Source organism: Anas platyrhynchos, chromosome 32 (assembly GCF_047663525.1).
Source record: "Anas platyrhynchos isolate ZD024472 breed Pekin duck chromosome 32, IASCAAS_PekinDuck_T2T, whole genome shotgun sequence".
NCBI lineage: Eukaryota > Metazoa > Chordata > Aves > Anseriformes > Anatidae > Anas > Anas platyrhynchos.
The window spans coordinates 1,395,028-1,422,308 of NC_092619.1; the positions used below are offsets into that span (position 1 = coordinate 1,395,028).

At 53.2% G+C, this 27,281-nt stretch overlaps 1 protein-coding gene across 1 annotated transcript; it reads right to left on the reverse strand.

The window, feature by feature from the left end:
• Positions 1–6,428: 6,428 nt before the first annotated feature.
• On the reverse strand, positions 6,429–12,270 carry LOC140000443 (scavenger receptor cysteine-rich type 1 protein M130-like). The gene is made up of 5 exons (XM_072030328.1): positions 11,925–12,270; positions 11,095–11,409; positions 10,654–10,968; positions 8,916–9,056; positions 6,429–6,436 (listed from the first exon to the last, which is right to left on the reverse strand). The coding sequence occupies exons 1-5, from the start codon at positions 12,268–12,270 to the stop codon at positions 6,429–6,431; spliced, it is 1,125 nt and encodes a 374-aa protein (XP_071886429.1).
• Positions 12,271–27,281: the final 15,011 nt, after the last annotated feature.

The window sequence follows — 27,281 nt, forward strand, 5'->3', positions numbered from 1 at the left end:
TCTGGCTGGGATGTTAACTTTCCCTGCAGCAGCCCATACACTGCTGTGCTCTGCACTTGTAGCTAGAACAGCAGTGCTATCACACCAGCGCTGTGTCTGCTGCTGAGCAGTGCTGGCACAGCATCAGTACTCTCTCTAACACTCTTAGGGTGTGGGCAAAAAAAAGCAAGAAAAGGAACATCACCAGGGCAGCTGACTTAAACCAACCAAAGGAATATTCCATACCATATGATGTCACACTCAGCAATAAAAGGCGGAAAAAGGAAGAATAAGGGAGGGGTGGGCTCTCGTGAAAATGTCAGTCCTCCTCCCAAACACCAGCTACGTGTGTTGAGTCTCTGCTTCAAGGATATGGTCAAGCATCACTCATTTGTGGGAAGTAGAGAGTAATTTCTTTCCTCTGCACTTCTGCATGGCCTTTATTTTATTTTTTTTCCCTTTCCCTCTCCCTTTCCCCCTTTCCTTTTTTTTTTTTTTTTCTTTAAATTGTTTAGATAATAATAGTATTATAATAGTATAATAATAGCACTTCCTTAATAATTATTCATTTGTTCATTTAATTAAATTATCCTTATCTCAATCCGTGAGTTTTTCTTTACTTTACTTCTTCTCCTACTCATCTAAGGAGGGGGAGTGAGACAGCGGTTGTGGTGTTTAGCTGCCTAGCATAGTCAAACCACCACACAGGGGTGGCCAGGGCTGTGGTGCAGAGCAGGGTCCCTGCTGTGCCCCAGGAGCTGTGTGCTGGGGCAGGACCTCTGCTGCCTGCCAGACTCAGTGCTCAGCCTGCCCGAGGAGCTGCCCAGGGTTCTTCGGGGAGAAGCTGTGGATGGAAGGAGCCCCCTCCGCCTCCAGAGGCTGGTGCGTGGGGCAGGCAGCTCACAGTACCCACAGGGTATCTCTGGGTATGATTCTTGACAAGGAAGATCGACTCCAGAACTACCCGCAGGGAAAATACTCTTGAGAGTCTGTGCTTTCACTTTTCTGCCCTGAAGAGCAGTGAGAGAAATGCTAATGGAGTTGTCAGGTTGTGTCAGTCAGTGAGGCTGTTAGATTATTCTACTGGAGGAGACCTGTAGGTCTGTGTGGAGCCTCACAATTTTCCTCCACACAGTTTAACCTACATACTTCATTGTTTCCCAACATATTGTTAGATGTCCTGCTCAGCACCTAAAATACTGAGATACCTCTGGCCAGTGGGCACCTGAAATCCATCCCCCGTGGTTTTCAGCAGACGCTGTAGGGCAGTACTGACTCTGGCTGAGCCCACAGAGGATCTGTCTGGTCCCTCTACACCCTTAGGAAGTAAAACCGAGAGCTAGAGGCAGGAGAACTTGTTCCTCAAAAGGAAGTAGCAGTTTGTCCTCCTGAGGAGGTCTCGATGTAACATAATATATAGCTATAGGTATTGCACAGAGAAATCTCTCTAACTTGTTCCGTGTCTTTTCCACCACTGACAGCCATCCATGCCTTGAGGCTGCAAATGTCCAACAGCAGCTTCCCCACAGAATTCATCCTCCTGCCATTCGCAGACACACACGAGCTGCAGCTCCTGCACTTCGGGCTCTTCCTGGGAATCTACCTGGCTGCCCTCCTGGGCAACGGCCTCATCCTCACAGCCATATCCTGTTACCACCGCCTCTACACCCCCATGTACTTCTTCCTCCTCAACCTTGCCCTTCTCGACCTGGGCACTATTACCACCACTGTTCCCAAAGCCATGGCCAATTCCCTGTGGGACACATGGACCATTTCCTACACAGGTTGTGCTGCTCAGGTATTTTTCTTTTTCTTTTTCCTTTCAGCAGAGTTTTCTATTCTCACCATCATGGCTTATGACCGCTACGTTGCCATCTGCAAACCCCTGCACTATGGGACAATAATGGACAGCAGAACTTGTGTCAACATGGCAGCAGCTGCCTGGGGCAGTGGTTTTCTCTGTGCTGTGCTGCACACTGCTAATACCTTTTCCCTTCCCCTCTGCCAAGGCAATGCCCTGGACCAGTTCTTCTGTGATATGCCCAGATCCTCAATCTCTCCTGTTCAGATGCCTACCTCAGAGAAGTTGGGCTTCTTATGCTTAGTGTTGCTGTAGCATCTGGTTGTTTTGTTTTCCTTGTGCTGTCCTATGTGCAGATCTTCAGGGCTGTGCTGAAGATCCCCTCACAACAGGGACGGCACAAAGCCTTTTCCACATGCCTCCCTCACCTGGCTGTGGTCTCCCTGATCATCAGCAGTGGCACATTTGCCTACCTGAAGCCTCCTTCTGTGTCCTCCTCATCTCTGAATCTTTTGCTAGCTGTTCTATACTCCGTGATGCCTCCAGCAGTGAACCCTCTCATCTATAGTGTGAGGAACCAGGAGCTGAAGGATACAGTGTGGAAAGTGATGATTGGAGGTTTTTCAGAAGCAATAATTGATCTGTTTTCTTCTGCATATCACTCATAATGTAACTCATTACAGGACCAGCTTGTTTTATTTTACTTTATTTTTCACTTTACTTATGATAGTGTTGTCCACAAAGAGATAACATTACTCATCCCTATCCATTTCAGTATCTACCTGTGTTGGGTGACTCCAGAACCAGGTGGAAACAAGGAGCCAGGTTTTCTGTGTATATAAATAAAAGAAGGAACCCTGCCGTGACTTGCTTGCCTGAAATCCTTCCTCAGAGACCTGTTGTAGAGCTGAAGCTCTACAACATTTGTAGAGGGGCACTTGTCTGTATGCAGAGGTGGAAGGGAAAAGAGTCCAGCACAGCAGCACTGACACGAAACCCCAGGGCTTGAACTATCCAAGCTACTTTCAGGCAGGGGGGAACCACAGAGGGGTCTGGACTCGGTCCTTGATCACTGGGTATGGATGTGACTAATGCTAGTCATCAGGACTTTCACAGTAACTCCTTCTCTGTAGAGTTCTCAGCGGTCTCCTAAAACATATATTTGGTTCTTGAGTCACTTTTCCACACAAAAATGGCCATTTCCTTCAGGATGTCCTGGAGTTGCTAAAGGCTACATGTGGAAACATGAGTCTGGATGTCTGGATGGAACCCACTTGCTTTGGCTGAGGTTCTCTTGTCTGCTGGGGGTACAACCCAAAAGTCCTGGGCCATTGCACGCCCTTCCCTGAGGCTGCTGGTAGCTGGGGGAGCTGCTCTAGATTCCCCTGGCATAGGGACCAGCCTGCCAGACAGGGCCTGGGTGAATGGAGGAGAAAGATGGGAACCAGGCAGCACAGTGGGGAAGGGTGAGGGCTTTCCTCTCCCAGCCCCAGGCACCTCCCCAGGCTTGGCTACTCTAGCTTTAGGGCCATCTGGGTGTGCTCCCACTGGGCTTTCCCCAGGGACAAGGGACACCAGCAGTGACAGACCCAGCTCAGAGTGCAACTTGACACACAGAGCCATGTTCTGGTGTCCACTTGTTGCTTCCTGAGGTCACAGCCAGATCCCTTTCACTGTCCTGGTCCCAGAGATAGGGAAAAAGTTCAATTCTTACCTGAACATATCACTCCAGCGTCCTCACTGTGATAGCAGTATGTTGGACCCCATCCTTTGTGTGTGCAGTCAGACAGTCCATGCCATTGCATTCAACATCATTCATCCAAATGGAACCAGATCCTGGCCCAAAGTGTGCATACAAAAGAGCTTCGAGAGCAACCCCACAGCCCAGCTGCCTACAAACCACTGCAGTATCAGACATGTCCCAGGAGTCATCACACACAGTCCCCCACTGATGTTGGTGTTTCACCTCCACTCTCCCAGCACAGTGCCTGCCACCATCCGCCAGCCTCACCTCTGCAGCTCCTTCAAACACCAACAGGGGAACTGTCAGGGGGGCTTCAAGACACACTGTGGGTCTGTGAGTGCTCCCTGACCAGGCAGAGTTACAGACCTGGGAGTGGGAGCCTTGTCTTCACAGGCTGTCCCCACAGCAGTGGGGTATCCCTCCTCTCCTCATGGGCTGCACTGAGCTAGGATATCCCACTCCAGCCCTCCTGGGCCATTTGTTGCCCTACAGCCCCCAGCACCTACTCTTATCCTAGTGCCCCCCTGTCCCTGCCCATGACCACCCGCACACCAACCCCAGCCCTACACAGGGCCCCTACTCCTCCACAGCCCGGGACACCCTGAACAGCCCTATGAGCCTAGGCCCATACTTCCCCCTGTCCATCACCTGCCTCAGACACTTCCCAAACCCATCACCACTCCTGGGACCTCCTGTGTGCTCAGGGGGCACTGAATTGATCACAATGATTTATGATTTAGTGGAGGACTTGTTAGTGTTAGGTCAGAGGTTGGACTCGATGATCTTGAGGTCTCTTCCAACCTAGACGATTCTGTGATTCTGTGATCATTAAGCACTGGAGGGAGTGGCTGTCCAGAAAGGCTGTGGGACCCCTGGGCACAGAGGATTTCAAGACCTGAGTGAGCACGACCCCGAGCCTACAGGTCTCATTTCAGTGCCAACCATGTGCTGAGCCAGTGGGGCTGGAGTACAGACCTCCTCAAGCCCCTTGCAGCGGGCGTGTTTCTGGGCTTTGGTGATTGCTATGAAACATGGAAGGTAACAGCTGTGTGTGGAAGCTTCTGGATGGACTGGCCAAGAATGCTCCATGAGGAAGGCAGGTAGTGGTGGCACCCACACTACAACTTCATGGAGATCACAGCACAGCTGTGTGCAGCTTCTCAGGACTCCCAGTCGGGGAAATAAAAGCACAGATGAACAGAAAAGCAGAAAAGAATGTGACTGAAGGAAGGGGAAACTGAGGCCTGTTGCTGACTAGAAGCTACATGCTGGAGAAACTGGTGACCCAGCCAAGGAGATGGAAAAACTGCCAGTGAAGCAGAAATGTTGTCGGATGACCAGAGCCACAGGCAGGTTGTCAAGTGTACAAAAGGCACATCTGTCAACCAGCTCAGAGTCTTCCACCTATAGCCAATCCAGGAGATCTGAAGAGACCTCCAAAGCTTAGGCCTCTTGGCCTTACATGATTCCATCTGGACCAGGAGGAAATACACTTTGTGCTGTTTGCAAATATGGCACTGGTGCAGTTTAACATCTGTGTTGGTGACATGGACAGTGGGATTGAGTGCACCTTCAGCTAGTTTGCCAACGACACTGAGCTGTGTGGCAAGGGATGACACGCTGTAAGGAAGGCATGCCATCCAGAGGGACCTGGACAGGCAGGAGGGGTGGGCCTGTGTGAACATCATGGGGTTCCACAAGGCTAAGTGCGAGGTTCTACATCTGAGCTGGGGCAATGCCAAGGATAACGAGAGCTTGGGCAGAGAATGGATTGGGAGAAGCCCGGAGGAGAAGGACCTGGGGGTGGTGGTTGACGAGGAGCTCACCCCTTAACGCGACAGTAAAATTGGTGGTGTAATTGCCTGAAGTAACTAGGAAAATAAAACTAACATTTGCATTTTTAAGGAAAAGGTACAGCATTGAAGAGGCTTTCAGGGTAGGGCATAACTGCATTACCTGAACGTTCCCTAGGCCCCCAACCTTAGATGCTATCGCGCTGGGGCAACTTGGTGTGCTAGCCCTAAGGAACAGCACGGAGCATAGAGTGGAGTGGAGACACCACGGCTAGGCTCTGTAATCAGGTGGGGTCTCGATTGTTCTTGTGCACAAAGCAGCACTTTTTGCCACCCTGAGCCAAAGACCTGTCATGTTTTGACAAATGCTGTACCCTAGTGTACTTTTTGCTCATTATAATATCATTATAATACCAAAACACACCTCCATCCCAAAAGCTACCCGCCTCCAAGGTGTGACCACCCCTCACTGAGCATGCGCTCTGAATTTCTCGGAGCCTATTACTTTAAACGGAGACGGGAAAACTTTACACCAATCATAACTAAGATATGCTTGACTAGAGCCACTCAAGCTCCACCTAAAGGGTAGAAAATAATATAAATTGGCCCAAGAGAGAGGGGATGTCAGGGAAGATACCATCGTCAGGGGAGATACCATCCCAAGGAAATACAACATCCTTAGGACCTCCTGACTCATGGGATCAGTTGATGGGCTGAGCCTCTCTTCCCCCCCCATTGGGATGCCTTTGGGTGAGATCTGAATATTTGCTCATAAATCTCTATAGAGTCTTTGATCCTTTTAACGCGTTTATTTCTAGGCTGCGCACCTGTAACACCTGTAACACCTGTGTATTTAATGCATACTAGCTTGCTTTTGCAGACAGTCACTACCGCTGGCAATCCAAAAGAACCTGATTATCTGTTGCTGTAATAAACCATACTTGATTGCATTGTGATAGTTCTCATTAAGTGCAACTAGGGTGAGGGTAGTTATCCGTGACAGTTCAGTGTTCTGAATCCAACCAGACCCCCAGACGGTTAATGCGTTGTTGGTGAATGTCTGACTGGACCCCCAGACCGTTAACGCATTGTTGGTGAATGTCCAACTGGTTCAGTACCCTGAATCCGACCGGGCCCGTAACAGTTAATCAGCTACACCCCTTAACGCAACAACTGCCTGTGGCTGGCAGGACGGAAATGTCTCTGTCAGCAAGAATAGTGTCAAGGGACCAGGGGCTCTGTCAACCCCACAGCCAGACAGTGAGACCCTCCCCAGCTGCTGTGTTTCTCAGCTCTGCACCCTTTGATCAGCCTCAGGAAGACGTCCGGATACATGGTCAGGGAAGAACAGGATCTGGGACAAAGCCCCCAGAGGGTTTTAATATGAGGAAATACCAACACACAGCATAAAAACAGGGGAATACCAAGAGGGGAAATACCCATGTGTGTCTGCTGACTGCTGGAAAAGGGAGACCATTCCCTGGCACTCATGGCTCTCCCAGTGGCACTGAGCTCTCCTCCCTCCCAGCTGCACCCAGCTGCTCAGCAGGGCTGGTGTCTGCTGGCCTGGGGCTCTGGAACTCTTGTGCACGGGGCTCTGGTGTCACATCCTGGGTGTCCTCATGGGGATATGCCAGAGACACCTCTTCAACATCGTCATAGCCCGTGGTCCCCAGGAAAGGTGACGAGGTGTCTCCCTCAGCTCCAGGGACCCCAGCACTTCTCCGGGAGTGCAGGCTTCCCACTGTAAGAGTCAAGGCAGGCTGCTGTGATTGGGCCTGTGGGGTGCCCCTCAGGGCTGTTTATCACCTTCCTCGTCCTCACCAGCCTGAGACATTCGGCCCATTCTCCCAGACCCCACAAAATATCCCAGGACAGGTTCTCCATGTGGAGAAGGTCAGGCCTTCAGTATGCTATGGATTCTCCTAGGCCTGGGATTGGCACCTAGGAAGTGTCAGTGCTGCATTGCCCTCTCACCAGTGGCTGCATCCCTGGGCCCATCTCCTTCCTGTGGTATCCTGGGCACTTCCCAGTCCCCCTGCCCAGGGACAGGATCCTCCCCAGGGTCAGAAACCTCCCCAGCATCATCATAGCCATCTGCTGGGTAACCTCTGGGCAGGACAGGGACATCTGAAAGGAGAGGGGAGGTGGTGGCAATGAGAAGAGCTGTCCTGCAGAGCAGAGGATGGGAGGGTGTGTGGGGACACAGGGCTGACATGCTGCTGGTGTCAGGGTCACAGCAGAGCCTTCATGCTTCCAGCTCTGATGATAACACTCGGTGGCACTGCTGTCTGTCTGGTCTGTCTGCAGGGAGGAGAAATGGAGACCTTTCTTCTCCCCCCTCCCCGACCTCTTATCCCTGGGTGTGGCCCCAGACCATCCTCCTGCTCATGTGCCTGGGGTAGGGCTGCAGCTGGGTCAGGGACCCCTCTGAAAAGGAGGCTGCAGAGAGCTGCAGTGGGTGCTGTGGGATGAGCCCTGCTGCCCTGACTGGTGGTCAGCACTGCTGGGGATGGGCACCCACAGAGCTGGGGGTGCATGGGGAGGAGACCAGTTCCTTGGAAAGAGACAATTCTCAGAGGAACTCCAAGAGCTGCCCTGGGAAAGCCCTTCACTTAGTCCTTGGTTCAGGGACAAGCAGAGAGGGGCTATCCCCTCTGGGATGGGCAGAGCTGGTGGGAAGGAAGTTCCTTTTTGGGGCTCAGCACCTGGATGCTCTCCCAAAATCCCCACAACCCAGCGATTTTGGGGACCATGGGCAGGAGCTGCAGGACACAGCCCTGGTCTGGGGCAGGGAGAAAGGGCCCCGCAGATGTGCCTCCACAGTGACCTGCACCCACCTGAGAGACTGAACCTCGCCTGCTTCTGCCACGCCAGGCTGTAAGCGATCTCCTCGTACATGGCCTCAGGGAAGGGCTCCCCAGCTCTCCCGGAGCCTGGGGACAGAGGCAGGGCTGGTCTGGGCATGGGCAGAGAGGGACAGGATCCCACTGGGCTCCCGCAGCCCCATTATCGGGGCCAGCACAGGACTGTCCCCACAGCACAGCCCCTCTCTGTTGTGCTGGCACTGCAGCCACATCCCCAGGGAGGGCAGCATCCCCATGGAGATGGTCTGGGGCAGCATCAGCCTCGCACCATCCCTTTGGAGACAGCCCTTGTGCCCCTTTGGTCCCCGGGTCATGTCCCAGTGCAGACCCTGCACCAGTTCCCACATTTCTCCTCCCCATGGAGCTGCTCCATCCCTGCCCCACACATCAATAGAACAGCCCGTGTCCTGCTGGGAGGTGGCTGACACCATGGTGATGGACTCCGCTGCCCCATGCTCCTCACGTTAGAGCCGCCTAGAGCACTGCCAGCAGTGCATCCTCCCCGTCTCACCCAGCCCAGCTCTCACATTTCTCTTCTCACCCCAGAACTGATGCCTCAGGCTCTGGACTCTCTCTACCCCTTGATGTTGGTGCCCCATGGTCTGTCAGTCAGTGGGGCAGCACATGGGGCAGGAGGCAGCACACAGCTCTGTTTCTGTGTCCCAGGACACCAACACCCCCAGCCCTGCCAGGAGGCATCTCCCCCCCAGGACCACTGGGGAAGGACCCACCTCTGTGCCGAGCCCTGGCACTTCGCACCTGCCCAGCCAGGAGGGCCAGGAGCAGGCAGAGGAGGGCCCCCAGGATGATGCAGATGATGACAGGCACCGAGAGTCTCTCACTGCTGGTGGTCGGACGGCCCCGTGGGGGATCTGCATGGGCAGGAACATGGCAGGGGCAGAATCAGACAAGGGAGAGGTTGGGGGAAGGACATTCCACTCCTGACCACACAAGGCAGCAGGGGCTGGGGGGGGGGACAGGGCTGGGTGATGGGGCAGCCCCCACCCTGCTGGGTCCATCACAGATTTCTCCCAGCTGCTTTGGTTTTCTGGGAGTCTCACAGCCCAGCAAAGAGCCCCTTCCCTTGGCTGTGGGTCACAGCGTGAACATGGACAGACCCAGCCCTGCGGAAGGACAGCTTACCTGCTTCTGGGGGGGATGTTGCTGTCCTGGGTGCAGCTGCAGGGGAGCAGAAGGAGAGCTGGGCTGGGAGGCTGGGGTTGTGGCACCAGGCAGCCTCCCTGGCAGATGGCCCCAGCATGTGCCACCTGAATTGTCCCTCCTGTGGGGCTGGGCAGGGTGGCAAGGACAGGGCCCAACACCACTGCTCTGGGCTGCTCACAGGACAGTGCAGGCAGCCCAGGGGATGGGCTGGGATATCCAGCCCCACAGAGGCTGCTCCCCACCCACCACTACCCCCTACTCTGCAGGAACCTCCTTAACTCTGAACACTCTGGGGCTGTGCAAGCATCCAACAGGGGAGACGCCCAAGCCAGCTCCTTGCCAAGCCACCAGCCATGTCTCCCAGCCCCACTGCTCACCTGAGCAATGCACAGCCGCATCTGCCTTATGCTGGCAGGCACTGCTGTCCCCTGGCTGGGCCCAGCAGTCCTGCAGAGACAGCTCCGTCCCCCTGCACTCCATCAGCCACATGGGGCCCGTCCCCTCTCCAGCAGCAGCCTGGCCCAGGGCATAGAGCGCGGGGCCACAGCCCAGCTGCCTGCATGCCACCTTGGCATCCCGCATGTCCCAGGCATTGTCACACAGCGTCCCCCAGGTGCCACGGTGCCAGATCTCCACTCTGCCCGAGCAGCCGTCCTTGCCTCCCACGGCACGGATCTTCTCCCTGTCTGTGGAGGCAGCAATGTCCCATGGCACCAGGAGAGCTGGGACAGCCCTGCCAGGTGAGGGGGGCACGTGCAGGGGCAGCTCCCTACCTGTGCAGCTGGTGGAGCTGGGGCATGCAGCCACCTGCGGCCTTTCTGTCCATGTCCCAAAGGAAAGAGAAGTTGGGCTGAAAAGGGTTGCTCTAGGGGTTGTACAGAAGAGAGCAGAGCTGACCTCTGCTCACACGTCCCCATGCTGCCTGGGTCAGGGCAGCAGCAGAACCCTGTTCACTCAGGAGACACACACGGCACTGCAGGGGGGACCCGAGTGCTCAGCCCCGCAGGGTCCCTGATTCACAGAGTATCAGGAGGCTGTCCCAGGAGGGGAGACTCCTGAAAGCCCTGCATGGTCTCCTCTCAGACCTTGCCTGGAGTTGCCTCTGCATCCCCCAGGGAGCTGCTGGCAGCCCAGCTGTTGACTGCTGCTTGTGGACATGGGTGGCTCTGTGAGCTGAAGTCACCTTTGTACCACCAGCAGCAACAGGGTCTAATGCAGGAAAGTCAAAGCCCCTCTGGGTTCCTTCTCTGCATTTCACCATATCCAGCGGGGAAAGAACCTGGTGCCTTGATGTCACAGATTTACCATTGCAGGTGATGTGGGTCTCTTCTCGGAGGTCATCACACGACTGCGGATGCCAGGGAGCAGATGGACACTGCCAGAAGGAGCTGTTGCTCTTCCCACACTCCACGTGATCCAGCCACGCGGTGCCAGACAGCTTGGCATAGTTAAAATCTGTTTTCAGATCCCCTTCATTCCCGCAGCCCAGCTCCTTGCACACCAGTGACACCGTCTCGGTGGTCATGGAGTTGGAGCAAACGCTGCCCCACGTCCCGTTGTAGAAAACCTGCAGGCGCCCGGAGCAGCCGTCGCTGTTCTCCAGCCTCAGGGCCATGAACTCTGGAAGGAGGAAAGGCCCCAGGGACGTCCTTGGATGTCAGCCGCTGATGGCCTTGGCCCTACCTGGCTATGCCCTCACCCCAGAATTCCAACTCCCCAGCTCCCAGCCACACTCCCAGCACAGACCTGAGCAGATGACTCCCGCGTCCTCCTTGTGCCCGCAGTCGTGCTGCCCCCAGGCCTCGGCAGGGCAGTCCCAGAGAGCAGCTTCGGCCCCGGAGCAGTTGACGCCATCCAGCCAGATCTGCCCGGAGCCCTCCCCAAACCGAGCAGAGCTGGCTGCCTCCAGGGCCCCTCCGCAGCCCAGCTGGTGGCAAACGACGGCGGCGTCGGCCAGGTCCCAGGCGTCGTCGCAGACGGTGCCCCAGTGCCCCTGGTAGTAGATCTCCACTCTCCCGGCACAGTGCCCAGCTCCGTCTGCCAACCGGACCCGCCGGCTCCCTGCAGCACAGAGAACCCAGACCCTCAGGGGCTGGCTGCTCTGCCGGACCAGCACCTGAGGGATGTGCAGCACCACTCACCCCGGCACACGACCCCCACGTCCTCCATGATCCCTTCTGTTGGCATGCTCTCGGGCAGGGAGGTGTTGCAGAGGCTCAGGTCAGCCTCGTGCCCTGCACACCGCACCCCACGCAGCCCCACAGGTCCTGGTCCTCGCTCGGCCCTCACGGGGGTGTAGGCTGCCTCTGCCTCTCCGCACTGCAGCTGCCGGCACACCACGCTGGCCTCCTGCATGTCCCACTGCTCATCCAGGACTCTGCCCCATGTCCCGTGCTGGAACACCTCCACGCGCCTGTCGCACCGGCTCCCTCCGCCCACCAGCCGCAGGGGCATGGAGTGAGCTAGGCCTGGTGAGATGAGAAATTCAGCAAGGCACTGCCATGGGGTGCAAAGCTGTGGGTGGCCATGTCACACACCAGGGGCAAATGGACTTTGCAGCACTGCCCAGCACTCACCTGAGCAAATGACAGCAGCAGCGTTCTCCTGGGAGCACGGCAAGGCCCCCAGGGCAGTCACCGGGCACTGCCCCAGGTGGGCTTCAGTCCCGTCACAGTGGAACGAGTCTCTCCAGATGGGGCCGGTTCCTCTCCCAAAATGCCCTCCTCCAGGAATGGACTCAGCAAAGCCACAGCCGAGGTGCCGACAGAGAACGTGGGCATCCGAGAGGTCCCAGCGGGAGGCACAGAGGGTCCCCCACGTCCCCAGCACCTCCACCTCCACCCTGCCCTCACACGCTGTGCTGCCGTTCACCAGCCTGAACCCTGTGTACTCAAGGACATAGGAGGGTGAGAGAGGCCACATTTGTGCTCTTGCTCCCACAGGAGCTGCAGGAGAGGCCAAAGGGAAAACGTGCCTTTCTCCTCCTGCAGCACTCTCATTTTAGGGCTGCAGACCACCACCTCACCCCACCTGTCCCCGACCTAGCACAGCCCAGTGCCACCCTGCTCTTCTTCCTCCACCACAGCTCCCGTGGGCACCATTCCACCCCAAGACCTTACGTTTGCAGGTGACATGAGTGCCATTGCTGTGGGTGCAGGCCTTGTCCTTGGGGGCCTCCGTGGGGCAGAAGGAGAGGACGGATTCATTCCCCACACACTGCAGCTCTCTGTCCCAGACAGGACCGGCCCCTTCTCCCAGCTGAGCTGCCCCATGGACAGACAGGGCTGTGCCACACTGCAGATCCCTGCACAGCACCTCGGCAGCTTTGGCACTAAAGTGGGAATGACAGACAGCTTTCCACTGGTCCCTGTCGTAGATCTCCACACTACCAGAGCAGGGGCTGTCCCCTCCAACCAGCCGGACAAATCCTGGAGCAACCAAGGAGACCTGTGAGTTCCCAGAGCCCTCTGGCACTTCCATGCCCACCTCCCACCTCATCCCTAAGGCAGCCACATGCAGAGCCCCACGGCCAGCCCAGCAGCTCTCAGAGGGTGCGGGTGGCACAAAGACGTCAGGGCCCCGCTGCTGCTCCTCAGAAACCAGCCCAGCACCCATGTCCTCTTTTGCAAGCCCCCAGCAGCAGGCACCGCTCAGACAAACTGCTGCTGCCCAGAGCCCCTGGGCTGCCCGGCCCCAGACCCAGCACTGCAGCACCTGCAGCACGTGGGCCTGGGGAAACAGGCCCAGGAACTCGGGGCTACTTCAGCCTGCTCTGCCCCACAAGGCTCAGGCCAGTTACAAGAAATCCTTGGAAATGCCAAAAAGCCCCCCTGTTCCCAGGGAATGCTGGGGCTCTTGGGGAGCTGCTGTTAGATGGGGCACATTGGGGGAATCCTCTGCAAAAGGGGGTCCTCCGGCAGGGACATTGTGGTGCTGGGCATGCACGTGCCCAGCCACCTACCATGCATGGGTCAGGAAAGCAGGCAGAGAGCAGCCCTGGGCTGACACGAGCTCCCTGTGTGAGGGCAGGCAGAGAGGAGAGCCAGGAGGTGCTGGCACAGCCCCTGGGGCACAGGGCAGGCAGCAGAGGCTGAGCAGTGGGTCAGCAAGGCCTGGAGGGGCCATATCACTAGGGGCTGGCTCTCATGGGTGACCCCGGGACAGGAACAAGGTGCCACTTGCCACCCTGCTCCTCTGCCCAAGCCCAGTGCTCCTGCCCTCTGAGCAGCCCCTCTGCTTTGGCCGAGGTTCTCTTGTCTGCTGGGGGTAGAACCCAAAAGTCCTGGGCCATTGCACGCCCTTCCCTGAGGCTGCTGGTGGCTGGGGGAGCTGCTCTAGATTCCCCTGGCATAGGGACCAGCCTGCCAGACAGGGCCTGGGTGAATGGAGGAGAAAGATGGGAACCAGGCAGCACAGTGGGGAAGGGTGAGGTCTTTCCTCTCCCAGCCCCTGACACCTTCCCAGGGTTGGCTGCTCCAGCTTCAGGCCAGGCTCAGTGTGCTCCCACTGGGCTTTCCCCAGGGACAAGGGACACCAGCAGTGACAGACCCAGCTCAGAGTGCAACTTGACACACAGAGCCATGTTCTGGTGTCCACTTGTTGCTTCCTGAGGTCACAGCCAGGTCCCTTAGAAGTGTCCTCGTCCCAGAAGTAGGGAACAAGTTCAGTCCTTACCTGAGCATGTCACTCCAGCATCCCAGATGTGATAGCAGTTTGTTTGGCCCCACGCTGAACGCCTGCAGTCAGACAGGGCAGACTCGGTGCCACGACAGTGAACAAAATTCATCCAAATGGGCCCAGATCCTGGCCCGAAGTGTGCATATCCAGGAGCTTTGAGAGCAACCCCACAGCCCAGCTGCCTACAAACCACTGCAGCATCGGACATGTCCCAGTTGCCATGGCACACGGTCCCCCACTGGCCCTGATGTTTCACCTCCACTCTCCCAGCACAGCGCCTGCCGCCATCCGCCAGCCTCACCTCCGCGGCCCCTTCAAACACCAACACAGGAAGGGTCAGGAGAGCTTTGAGCCCCACATTGTGTGTCCGTGAGGACCTCCTCCCCAGGCAGACTCCCAGTTCCCACGGTGGGATTGCTGTCCCCATAGGCTGTCTCAGGGGCAGTGGGGGGTTCCTCCTCTCCCCATGGGCTACACTGGGGTAGGGGTACCCAGCTCTAGCCCTCCTGGGCCATTTGCTGCCCCACAGCCCTCACCACCTCCTCCCACCCCAGTGGCCCCCTGTCCTGCCAATGCCCACCCCCACACAACCCCCAGCCCTGCACAGAGCTCCTACTCCTCCCCATCCCAGTGTCTCCCAAACAGACCCATGCCCCTTGAGCAGCTTCCATTGTCTGCCATAGGCACCTCCCGAACCCACTGTCTGGGTTGACCACAAGGATACCAACAGCCCATGTCCCTTCTCCATCCCTGCTGTCAGACTGGCCCCTGTGCTTGACCAGGGCCCCCAAGAAGAACACCTCTCGGTGCAGATGCCCCAGTCCCCTTCTGTTAATGGGACACAACCTGCCCTCCTGGAGTCTGTGTTCCCCCAGATCCCAGGGGCAGGGAACAGCAAACAACCCCCCTGGGCATCCCAGACATTGGCTGTGCCCTGGAGATCACTGAGGGCCACTCTCACTGTCTGGAACTCCTCCAGATCCAGAGGCACAGTGCTGGGGAAAAAGGGGTCCCAGAAAGGTACCCAAGGACAAGGTGTCTAGAAGTGAAGTCAGGTTTGAGCTGCCAAAAACATGGGAGATATGAAAATGGATTACCCCCTCCCACCCAGACAGGTACAGATTAAAGAACAGAGCTGAGAGACTGAGCACCTTCTGCCTCTCATTTCAGTGGTGCCTGAAAACAACCCCACTCCCAGAGAGATCCCAATGGCCCCACTGTTGCCCACTGTCCCAGGGCTGTGGAACAGAGAAGCTGGCACTTACCTCTGCATGGCTGCACCCAGAGGAACAGACACAGCACCCAAGGGGACAGGAGTCCCTCTGTCCCCATCCTGAGGTTCCTGTCCTGACAGCACGGCCCTGCTGCTGGAGCTTTTGGGGACCCAAAGTGAAATGGAGATGATGGGAGGGCAATATATCTGTGCAGATGCTGTCCCAGCTGCAGGAGGAGCCAATCGAAGCAGCAGGCACCTTTTTAGACGTTATCGGCACTTATCTCCCCTCCGACGCAGCCCAGCTCTCCAATGAACTTCTCCAGCGCTCTTCATGACCATATATGAGGGACGGCTCCGCTGCGGCTCTCACGTCACTGCGGTGGGACATCATCGTGGGGTAGGGCTGGGTGTGGGGGCAGATGGCTCTGACACCCCTTGCAGCCTGCTGTGGGAGCACGGAGCATCTCCTGAGCTGTAGCATCCAAGAGCCCAAGGTGCGATTGTCCAGCCGTCCCTGCACCATGGGATCCAGGGGACTGGTCCTGCAGCAGGGCTGTGTCAGGCTGGGAAGGGACCAGCCCCTGCCCCTGCTACAGCCCCTGCTGTGCCGGCAGCAGCAGCTGGGAAAGGCCCTTGGGCAGGGCCAGAGCCCCATGATGGGGGTGCTGGCTGTCCCGTCCCTCCCCAGGGAGCCTCCTGTGGGGTCCCGGCAGCAGCCAGAGCTGGTCCAGGGCCTGCCCTGGCAGCAGAGCTGCAGCCCAGAGCCTCAGGCGTCTCCCTGGCTCTCAGCGTGTCACCCAGGGGCCGTTATTCCCCGCGGCGGGTCGGGAGCTGGAGCCTGCCTGCCACTGCAGGTGCACAAACCGCAGCCCACGTGACATGGTGCCCGGGCAGGAAGACGGTGGTTTTCTCCTGGCCCCGTGCCCAGGCATGGCCCTGCGGTGCCTCCCAGCCTCCGCACAGCTCCAAGCCTGGCAGAGTCCAAGATGTGTTTGAATAATGCTCTCAGACATATAGTTTATTTTATAAATATATATACAAACACACACAGATGTATATATATACATATTAGTTGTTTTTATATAAAATACATATTTTAATAAATATATACAAAATATACCTTTTACATATACATTAATATGTTAGTATATATTAGATCACATATTATTATATATGTATTATTTTATATTACATATATATTATATTTAATACATGTATTATATTATTTTATTTTATATATATTTATATTCCATATAGTATTATGTTATATTACACAGAATTATGTTATGTTATACAGCATATTTTATTATATTAATTATATTGTATTATATTTTATATTTTATGTTTTATTTTATATTACTACATTATTTTATTTTTATTATATTATTTTATACATATTATATATAATGTTTATTTTATAAATATATATGTTAATATTTTTTATATATTTATAGCTTTTGTAGTTTTTTAATTAAATATATATATTTTTTATTTTATTTTTTTCTGGTGGCTGAAGTTGGACTCACTGATCTTCGATTTTTCCAACTCAAGCTATTTCATGATTCTGTCCAGCCCAGCTCCAGGTGATGCCATAGCATCCTCACCTGCCATGGGCCTGCTCCTGACCTGTATTCAGACAGCAATGACCTCAAAAACACCTACACAAGTTCTTGGCATGTTCCAGGCCTGCCAGCTCCTCAGGCACCAGTGACCTCACAGTGATTCAAAGATCAAAGCCAAAATTTCTAAGTGACGAAGTATCCTTTATTGTCAGCACTGGATGCATGGGGGATCCTTCCACCTAATGTACACGTTTGAAGTAACAAACTATCTCATATTTATACAGCAAAACAATGAATATTCAATTAATGCCTATACATGTTCATTACCTAAACCTGCCTACTCTCGCTTTGTATGCTAATTAGCTTATCAGTCCTTGTGCTTGCACAAAGCCTCCCAAGAATTTTGGGCCGGGGTCTTTGGGATGTGGGCAGTGGCCTTTGGGAGGAAGACCGTAGGTCTTCCTCATGATGTACTTTTCACCTTTTGCTAATGAATGCCAAGTTGGCTGAATCAGTTGTTTTCCAAGCCGCAGGAATGCCGAGTTGGCTCAAGTTATCTCAAGTTTCAGCATAACAGAAGGTCGACAGATAGCAAGATATCGTATATTTTGTTCTCCTTATATTTTAACTACAAGATTTATTCTATCCTATAGTTTATACAATATCAACAGGTACCTGTACAATCCATGGGACTTGCCCTGACCTATCAGCTAATTGGTCACTAATCAGCTCCCCACAGACCCTCACAAGCCATGTGCTTATTCCTGGCCTACTGGCTTCTCAGGCACCAGTGTCCTCATAGTGTCTAGCCCGTCACAGGCCGTCCTTGCTCTCAGCCTGTCAGCTACTCAGGCACCACTGGTATCACAGGAACATTCACCTGCCATGGGCCTGCTCCTGGCCTATCAGATCTTCAGCTGACAGTGACCTCATAAGCACAGATGATCTATTGGAACAGGTCCCTGACCATGATGGGGTGGGGTGGGGGCCTGTGCTGGAACTACATGATCTTTAAGGTCCCTTCCAACACAAAATATTCTGTGATTCTGTGCTGCATACAAGGGAACAGTCGGTTTCCTGGTCCTGCTGGACACCCTAGTTCTCATGCAGGCCAGGATGCCATTGGCCTTCTTCGCCACCTGGGTACACCACAGGCTCATGTTCAGCCATCTGTCAACCAGCACCCCCAGGTGCTTTTCTACTAGGCAGCTTTCCAGACACTCTTCCCCAGGCCTACACCACTGCTTGGGGTTGTTATGACCCAAGGGTAGGACCCAATATTAACCATTCTTGGATGTCATGTGATTGGACTCAGTCCATCAATCTAGCCTTTCCAGATCCCTCTGCAAAGCTTTCCTACCCTCAAGAAGATCAACTGTCCCACCTAACTTGTCATTACCTGACAATGTACTGAGGGTGCACTTGATCTTCTTATTCAGATCATCCATCAAAATAGTAAACAAAAGTCGACCGAGTACTGAGGCCTGGGGAAAGCCACTGGTGACCGTCCACCAGTTGGACTGAACTCCCTTCACTCAGACTCTTTGAGCATAGCTATCCAGACAGGTCTTCAACCAGCAAACTGTACACCTGTCCAAGCCATGAGCAGACGGATGGGTTGTCATTCTGCAGGGCCACTGCTGCTGAGTCCACACTGAGAAGATGTAGCTCCTTCTATTATGCTTTTTCTAATGCCCTGTGCTCAGTCCTTTCAAACCAAGTAAACATGAATTTGGTGCTTGTGATGAGCTGGTGCTCAGTTTGTATTCCAATTGTTTACTAGTATGTATCATTGTTGTTGAGTTTGTACAGCACTGGCATTCTTGCATTCCCTTTTGTCTCTGTTTGCTTGAGTCTGCATTGTCGATGGTAGTTCAGGAAGACTGGAGGGGTGGCTGCAGGGAAGTATGAGGTTGCATCAGTCATGGTGGGACTTTGGTATGCCTACACAGTGCATTGACTTAAGCTGTGACACAGCCAGGAGTTCTGTCTTTTGAGGGAATCCCAAAGGTAGATCCTTCCTGAAGGTCTATGCCATCTTGAGTCGTGTTCTTGCCTGTGCAGCACCTGTCAAAGGGTCAACTAAAGTCTGTCCTCATAAGAAAGACCCCATACCTAGGGGCTACCTAGGAGTTTGCACCAAACACACACACACACTCCAGAAGAACAGGGACTGCACTACCATGGGCCAGCTCTGCACACCCAGGCCTTTCCTGACTGGACACTTTGGGTGACACACACCCTGGCCATACCAGGACCAAAGGGAAACTTCGGAGATACTGCAGGTTGGCTCAGGGCATGTGCTAACCTTGCTCTGGGCTGGAAAACTACCCAAGGTGCTCAGTGCAGTATTTCCAGCCTGTGGAGTCCCAATACAGCTACTCAAGTGAATGGGTTTCCAGTGCAGCTACCAGAGGGAGCGGGGATCTTCAACCACATGCCTTGGAGAAAGAATGTCACATGTCCCAAAAAACAGCTACTGCAGGGCTCTGGTGTGACAGTGTGCATGTGTGACTTGGGCAAAGGACCAAGTGCCAGGTACTGCAGGTGGGGTGTGTGCCTGTGCCTTTTCCAGACCAGATGCACATGGGGTCTGCAGGTATATTCACCAGCAAAGAAACTATGTCCCAGAGAAGAATGTGGTTGGCCCTCACACCAGCCGCTGTGGTACAGTCGACCTGCAGCAGCTTTGTTCAGGACCTCGATGGTGTTACCTCCTGTCCTGAGAGGTATGTGAGCACTCAGATGCTGTTCTGCTGAAGAGGAGCCTCATCAACCCTCAGGGCCACTTGGATAGCCAGAGAATGAGGGTGGGAGTACTGGGCAGGCCTGAAGCATGTATTTGTATCATAAAGATTTTTTTATTATTATTATTATTTATTATTTTTTCTTTGAAGCAAAACAGCTTCAAAGAGAAGCAAGGCATGATGTAGAGACAGTCCCGTGGAGATCTTTGCCATGAAGAATGGTCTGAACCTCCTGTGACGTGCCCAAGGGTATGGGAAGTCAGGAGCAGGCACAAGGCAGAGCTGTTTATGGGAGATCCTCCTGCCAGCAGTGAAGCTGGGAGATGCTTTGGTAGGACTTCCTGTGCTCTGAGAGGAAGAAGTCAATTCCTGTTGGCAGGAGGTTTGTGCCGCTCTTCAGGTGCACCTCCCCTCTCCTTTACAGCCACTGCTACAGATGCTGTTGGAAAACCGTGAGTGGCCTCGGAAGAGCAGCTGGGAGAGGCAGCAAGGCACAGAGAGCAGAAGGTGCCAAGGGCACGAAGGGTGCTGAACCTGCCCTTCCATTGGCAGCAGAAGGAGCAGGACACAGCAGTGGCTGGTGGTTAAAAGAGGGAAGTCCCCAGAGCATGGTGGTGGCATCTGGAGTCCAAGCTGGCTTCCCAGCAGATGTTATATTCCTCCAATCTGAATGAAATGAAGGTGCTGATGCAGGGGGAAGCGCCATGCTTTCCCAAAATCTGCTTCAGCACTGGAAAGAGGATTGTCCCATGATGCCACTTCCCATTTTCTCTGGGAATGGGCCCAGCTCAATGAGAGGCTTGATGTAGGAGGAGGGCCAGCTGGGCCACAATGTTTGTAGTTACCTTCTGGAGAGAATATTTGAGACAGAGCCACAAGCATGTATGGAGCCACGGGTACATGAGCTCTTCCACAGAGGGTCAGTGCACAGGAGATGATGTGGATTCAAACCCCAGTGAAGGTACACAAGACAAATCCCAGTATCAGAACCTTTAAGTTCCCAGGAGCAGATCTCACCTTGTTCTGGGAGCTCCTTGGCTGGATCTCATGGGAAGTAGCCCAGAAGTTCAAAGAGGTCTCAGCCAGCTGCTTCATCTTCAGGGAGAACCTCCTCCAAGCACAAGAACCATACAGGCTGTTACAGATATAATCAAGCACACATGGCTCAAGGCCAGCCCACGTCCTTTTTCCACCCTTGGCACTGCAGTCTCCTGTGCCTGAGCCTGCTCACTTGCCTTCCTCACAGTCCCATTTGCACTGGAAGCCCACACAAAATCCCAGCACTCCTACCCTCAGGCTGGCATCCACCGTCATCCCATAGCCTGGCCATCCACAGAGGCACTAGACACGCAGTGTGAAGACCAAGGCACGGGTTTGCACCCCCTAATCCTGCAGTTGCCCCTTGGCCCTTTGCAGAGCTGTTCTGTCTTCTTCCAGCCTTTCCTGGCCCTTGTCCCTCTGATCTCCCAATGCTCAGGGGAGAGCACCCCCAGGCTGGGCAGAGCTTTTCCCAGGAAGGTCCTGGAGGAGCTGCTCCCACTGAATCTCTACCACTGCCCTGGTTACCAGAGTTCGGTGGACCTGGGTGGAAGGTCTTGGATGGCTGAAGGAGGCCGGGCTGCTCAGGGGGAGCACAGAGACCTTGTCTGTTCATGCAGAGATGCAGCTTGGAGAGCCAGAACTCAGCTGGAAACGGAGCCAGTGAGGGATGCAGAGAACAGCAAGAAGGCCTTCAGTAAGTGTGCTAGCAGCAAGAGGAAGGCAAAGAAAAATGTGGACAAACTGATCAGGGGGAACAGGACCTAGTGGCCAAGGACCTGTGGAGAGACTCTCAGTGAGCTCATTGGACATACATGTATGCAGCTATGGGATGTGATGAGCTGCAACCAGGGGTCCTGAGGGTGTTGGCCAACATCATTGTGTGTCTGCTTCTGTCACCTGGGATAGGTTGTGGTGGTCAAGAAGGTTTTTGATGCCTGGGACAAGAGATGTCCTTGCCATCTGCAGAAAGACCAAGAAGAAAGGCCAGGGAAACTGCAGGCAGGTAAGCCTCCTCTCAGTCCCTGGGAAAGTGATGGAGCAAATCCTTCTGGAAGCAATTTCCAAGCAGTTGAAGGATGAACAAAGGACTGGAAATATCTGGCATGAAATCAGCAAGGGCAAATTGTGCAGCTTGAACACATAGGATGATTTGATAGACTCTTCAGATGAGAAGCAGGAAGCTGCAGAAGTCTTCAACAGCTTGGTGAAATGGGCCAACCAGAGCCCCACAAAATTTAAGCAAGACAAATGTGATGGCCATTTTGCCACTGCACTGGAACAACTCCATACAACAGCCCAGGCTGGGATGACCAGTTGGCAAGCAATACTTCAGAAAAGGCCCTTTGGATCTGGGCAGACAACAAGTGGGACAGAAGGGAACAGTGTACCTTTAGAGTGAGGATGTCCATGTGCATCCTTGGCTGCATTAGTAAAATCACAGCCATCAGGGGAAGGGAAATCAGTCTTCCTCCCTATATGGTGACACATCAGGACTGCTATGTCCAGTGTGGGGCTCCCCTGCATGAGAAAGACCCTGACTGGCTGCAGATAGACCAGCTGAGGCTAGAAAGATGTCTGGGGCCTGGAGCACATAATGTGCCAGCAGAGACTGAGAAAGCTCATGGTTTTTCTGACTGTCTCTTTGAAAGTTCTTCGTTTTGATAATTTCTTCATAGCCAAATGCCAGGGGAAAGTCCGACAAGGATAGTGGGATCTCTGTTGATAAAGATTGATGGATTCCAAACTTTTTGAGATATGGCCCTAAGCACCTGATGTAACATGAACTGTCTGAGGAGAGGCTTCAATTAGAGACGACTTTTGGCAAGAGCTATGGCCCATGCAGTGTAAGTGAGTGTCAATACGCAACCGGTATGTTCTTTAGTCATAATGGTAGTGGAGCTGGGTAACAAAGTTGTTCCTGCACGTGCACCCATCGAATGGAAGTCATAACTTTTTTGTTTGTTTGTTTGCTTTGAATAAAGAACCAAACTGTACTTGGCTCTGGTAGGGCCGCACCTTGAGTACTCTGTTCAGTTTTGGGCTCCTCAGTGCAAGAAGGACATCGAGGTGATCGAACGAATCCAGAGAAGGGCAACAAATCTGGTGAGGGTTCTGGAGAACAAGTCTTATGAGGAGCAGCTGAGGGAACTGGGGTTGTTTAGCCTGAAGAAGAGGAAGCTCAGGGGAGACTTTATTGCACTCTATAGATACCTTAAAGGAGGCTGTAGTGAGGTGGGGGTTGGTCTATTCTCCCATGTGCCTGGTGACAAGATGAGGGGGAATGGGCTAAAGTTGCACCAGGGAAGGTTTAGGTTGGATATTAGAAAAAAACTTCTTTACCGAAAGGGTTGCTATGCATTAGAATGGGCTGTCCAGGGAAGTGGTTCAGTCACCATCCCTGGAGGTCTTTAAAAGATGTTTAGATGTAGAGCTTAGTGATATGGTTTAGTGCAGGACTTGTTAGTCTTACATCATAGGTTGGACTAGGTGATCTTGGAGGTCTCTTCCAACAGATGATTCTGTGATTCTGTGAAAATATAGTTTCAATCTTAGGGCATTTGGGAAACACTCACAGTTAGCACCCAGCTGAAATTACTTTGGAATCCAATCTTCTTTCTACCAGGAAGATGCATGTGGTGAGGACATGCCATAGGGCCCCAGCACAGTGTGAGCTTTTCTGTGGGGTGCATTCCTAGCCCAGTGCTCCAGGCCAGTGCTCAGGTCCAGCTGTGGGCTGAGGACCATCAGAGCTCACAGAATCACAGAATCTCTAGGTTGGAAGAGACCTCAAGATCATCGAGTCCAACCTCTAACCTAACACTAACAGTCCCCACTAAACCATATCCCTAAGTTCTACATCTAAACGTCTTTTGAAGACTTCCAGGGATGGTGACTCCACCACCTCCCTGGGCAGCCCGTTCCAGTGCCTAACAACCCTTTCAGTAAAGAAATTCTTCCTAACATCTAACCTAAAACTCCCCTGGCGCAACTTAAGCCCATTCCCCCTCGTCCTGTCACCAGGCACATGGGAGAACAGGCCAACCCCCACCTCGCTACAGCCTCCTTTAATGTACTTATACAGAGCAATAAGGTCACCCCTGAGCCTCCTCTTCTCTAGGCTGAACAAGCCCAGCTCCTTCAGCCGCTCCTCATAGGACTTGTTCTCCAGGCCCCTCACCAGCTTCGTCGCCCTTCTTTGGACCCGCTCAAGCACCTCGATATCCTTCTTGTAGCGAGGGGCCCAAAACTGAACACAGTACTCGAGGTGCGGCCTCACCAGAGCTGAGTACAGGGGGACGATCACTTCCCTAGCCCTGCTGGTCACACTGTTTCTGATACAAGCCAGGATGCTGTTGGCCTTCCTGGCCACCTGAGCACACTGCTGGCTCATATTCAGCCGACTGTCCACCATCACTCCCAGGTCCTTCTCTGCCTGGCAGCTCTCCAACCATTCCTCTCCCAGCCTGTAGCTCTGCTTGGGGTTATTGCGCCCCAGGTGCAGGACCCGGCACTATCTCCAAGCTCATCTCCAAGGACAGCCTGGCCAGGGTCTCCTGGGTCTGTGCAGGCAGGATGCAGTGACCAGCTCCAACCAGAGGCGTGCCCTGTGAATCCCTGCATGGGCTCAGAGAAGGGCACACAGAGACCCCTGTTCACCCAGGAGAGAGAGATGGTGGCAGTGCTCCTGGGCTGCCACTGGGCAGAGCTGAGATCCATAGGGTGAGAAGATCTCCGCAGATGGGCTGGCCAAATCCCATTGCCCCACAGACCCATGGGGCAGATACTGCGTGAACAAGGATGCATTCAGGGGTAGGGAAATGTCCCCCCCCAACACAGTCCCTATGGAAGCCCATGGGCTGGGAGAGGTCACACAGGGCTGGCTACTGTGATGGATACACTCAAGTCCTTGACCAAACTGGTGGTACTTTCATCCAGGCTCCAAAGGAAGTAAAGGCCTTAATCCTGACTGGGCCATGAACTTCCTGAATTCTAGTCTGTTCTTTGACTACGCCAGCAGGAACAGGTTGCACCATGTACTTTGATATTCACGAGCTTGGAAACCATACCATCAATCATGCAATTACCCTATGAATAGCAGCAGGTTCTTCCAAGACTAGTTTCTCAGGGGACAACAGAATTTGTAGATACAAGGAGTCTGATGCTTATTTTTCTCATTTTTCATAACCTGATCACAAGACAACCATTTGAATTTCTTGAACCCTTCCTGCTAAGCAGCTGTCCACACAGCAGTGATCTCCCCTTGCGTTGGGACATGTCTCGACTACTCCTTGAGTTTGAAACACCCCTTCCTAAGTGCTGATCTCTGGTAAAGATCTCAGGAGGACTTTAAAGATGTCGGGGTCAGTGCAGGGAGAAAATTGGAAGGGCCAAATCCCAACTGGAGCTCAACCAGACTGCAGCTGTTTAAGACAAATACATATATATATACATATAAAGACATAAACTAGACCAGGAGGACTAAGGAGAATATCCACTCTTGATTTGATGTAGAAGGAACCATAGTGACATGAGATGATGAAAAGGCTGAGATGCATGTCTTTTTTTTTTTTTTTTTTTTTTTTTTTTGCCTCAGTCTTTAACAGCAATACCAGTTGTTCTCCAGGGACTCAGACACCTGAGCAGGTAGATAGGGATGGGGAGCAGAATGAAGGCCTCCTAAACTATGAGGAAATGATTAATTCCTGCTAAAACAGTTAGAATTATGCAAGTCTACAGGGCCGGATGGGATCCACCTGGGGGTACAGAGGTTGCTGGCCAAAATATTCACCAAGCCACTTGTGATCATTTATCAGCAGTCCTGTCTATTTGGGGAAGTCCCAGTTGACTGGTGGCTAGCAAATGTGGTGCCCATATACAACAAGGGTCAGAAGGAGAGTCAGAGAAAGTACAGGCCTGTCAGTCTAACCTTGGAGTCAGGAAAGCTCATCAAGCAGATGATCCCGAGTGCCATGGCACCTACAGGGTAACCAAGTGATCAGGCCCAGTCAGTATGGGTTTATGAAAGGCAGGTCTTGCTTGACAAAGATGATCTCCTTCTACAGCAAGGTGACATGCTCCGTGGATGAGGGAAAGACTGTGGATGTGATCTACCTAGACTTCAGTAAGGCTTTTGACACTGTTTTCCACAACATTCACCTGGAGAAACTGGCTGCTCATGGCTTGGATGGGTGTATGATTCTTTGGGTTAAAAGTTCACTGGGTGGCCAGGCCCAAAGAGTTAAGGCAAATGGAATTAAATTCAGTTGGAGGCCAGTCACTAGTGGTGTCTCCCAGGGCTAAGTACTGAGGCAACTTCTCTTCAAAATCTTTCTCAATGATCTGGACAAAGAGATTGAATACACCCTCAGTAAGTTTGCAGATGACCTCGAGTTAGGTGTGAGTGTTGATCTGCTTGACAGTAGGGGTAGGGGAATCTGGACCAATGGTCTAAAGCCAACTGTATGAGGTTCATCAAGGCTAAGAGCTGGGCCCTGCACTCAGGGCTTAACAACCTTATGCAGTGTTACAGGCTGGGGGAAGAGTGGCTGGAAAGCTGCCTGGAGGAAAGGAGCTGGGGGTATTGGTCAATAGCCAGATGAATATGAGCCAGCAGTGTGCTCAGGTGGCCAAGAAGGCCAACAGCATCCTGGCTTGTATCAGAAACAGTGTGACCAGCAGGGCTAGGGAGGTGATCGTCCCCCTGTACTCGGCTCTGGTGAGGCTGCACCTTGAGTACTGTGTTCAGTTTTAGGCCCCTCGCTCCAAGAGACCTTACTATCAAGGCCCTCTTGTAATTTAAAAATGCCACACCTTGTTCTGTCACTATACACCCAAGTGAAGTATCTCTCCATAGCTTTCTGGAAGGCCTCCTTTATATATCGGAAGGCCACACTAAGGTCTCCTCAGAGACCTCTCTTCTCTAGGCTGGAGAACCCCAGCTCTCCCAAGCTTTCTTGGCAGGATAGTCTTTCCAGTCCTGTGATGATTTTTATGACCTTCTATCATAGGTCTACTTCTTTCTTACACTGGGTCCCTAGGCCTGGGTGCAGTACTCCTGTACCAGGAGACAACTCTCACACAGGTGGAGCAGAGGAGGAGAATCACCTACCTGGACATGCTAGCTACGCTACTATGATGCAGCCCATGATATGATTGTCTTTCTGGGATGGAAATGCATATTGCCAGCTTACATCCAACTTTTCATCTACCAATATCCCCAAGTCTTCCACAGGTCTGCTCTCAATCCAGTCATCACGTGGTCTGTATTGACATTGGGGAATGCCCTGACCAAGGAGCAGGACCTTGCACTTGGACTTGTTGAACTACAGTTTGTAGTTCCCAGGGGTTGTCCTTTTAGCCATTTAAAAAATGGGTGTTATATTTCCCTTTTTTCAGACCTTTAGGACTTCAGCTGACCACCACAACTTTTCAAATATGATGGACAGTGGTTTAGGAACATTATCTGCCAGTTCCCTCAGGACCCTGGAATGCACCTGATTGGGTCCTATGGAGTCGTGCACCTTCAGGTTCCTCAAGTAGTTTCAAACCTGTTCTCTGCCTACCATGAGTGGACTTCATTCCCCCAGTCTCTACCTTGACATTCTGTGACTGGAATGAGATGGTGAGACTGAGTCCAAAAAATTGTTGAGTACCACAGCCTTCTCCATGTCAGTAGTAGTCAGTTTCATA

What these genes read in the sequence shown, in the direction of transcription:
- LOC140000443 (XM_072030328.1), bottom strand. Translation starts at nt 12,270, where the DNA reads ATGTGGCCTCTCTCACCCTCCTATGTCCTTGAGTACACAGGGTTCAGG. An exon ending in CGCGGGAGTCATCTGCTCAG is followed by an intron (nt 10,969 to 11,094) that starts GTCTGTGCTGGG and finishes TCCTCCTTCCAG; the next exon opens with AGTTCATGGCCCTGAGGCTG. An exon ending in GACCCACATCACCTGCAATG is followed by an intron (nt 9,057 to 10,653) that starts GTAAATCTGTGA and finishes CTGCCCATGCAG; the next exon opens with ATCCCCCACGGGGCCGTCCG.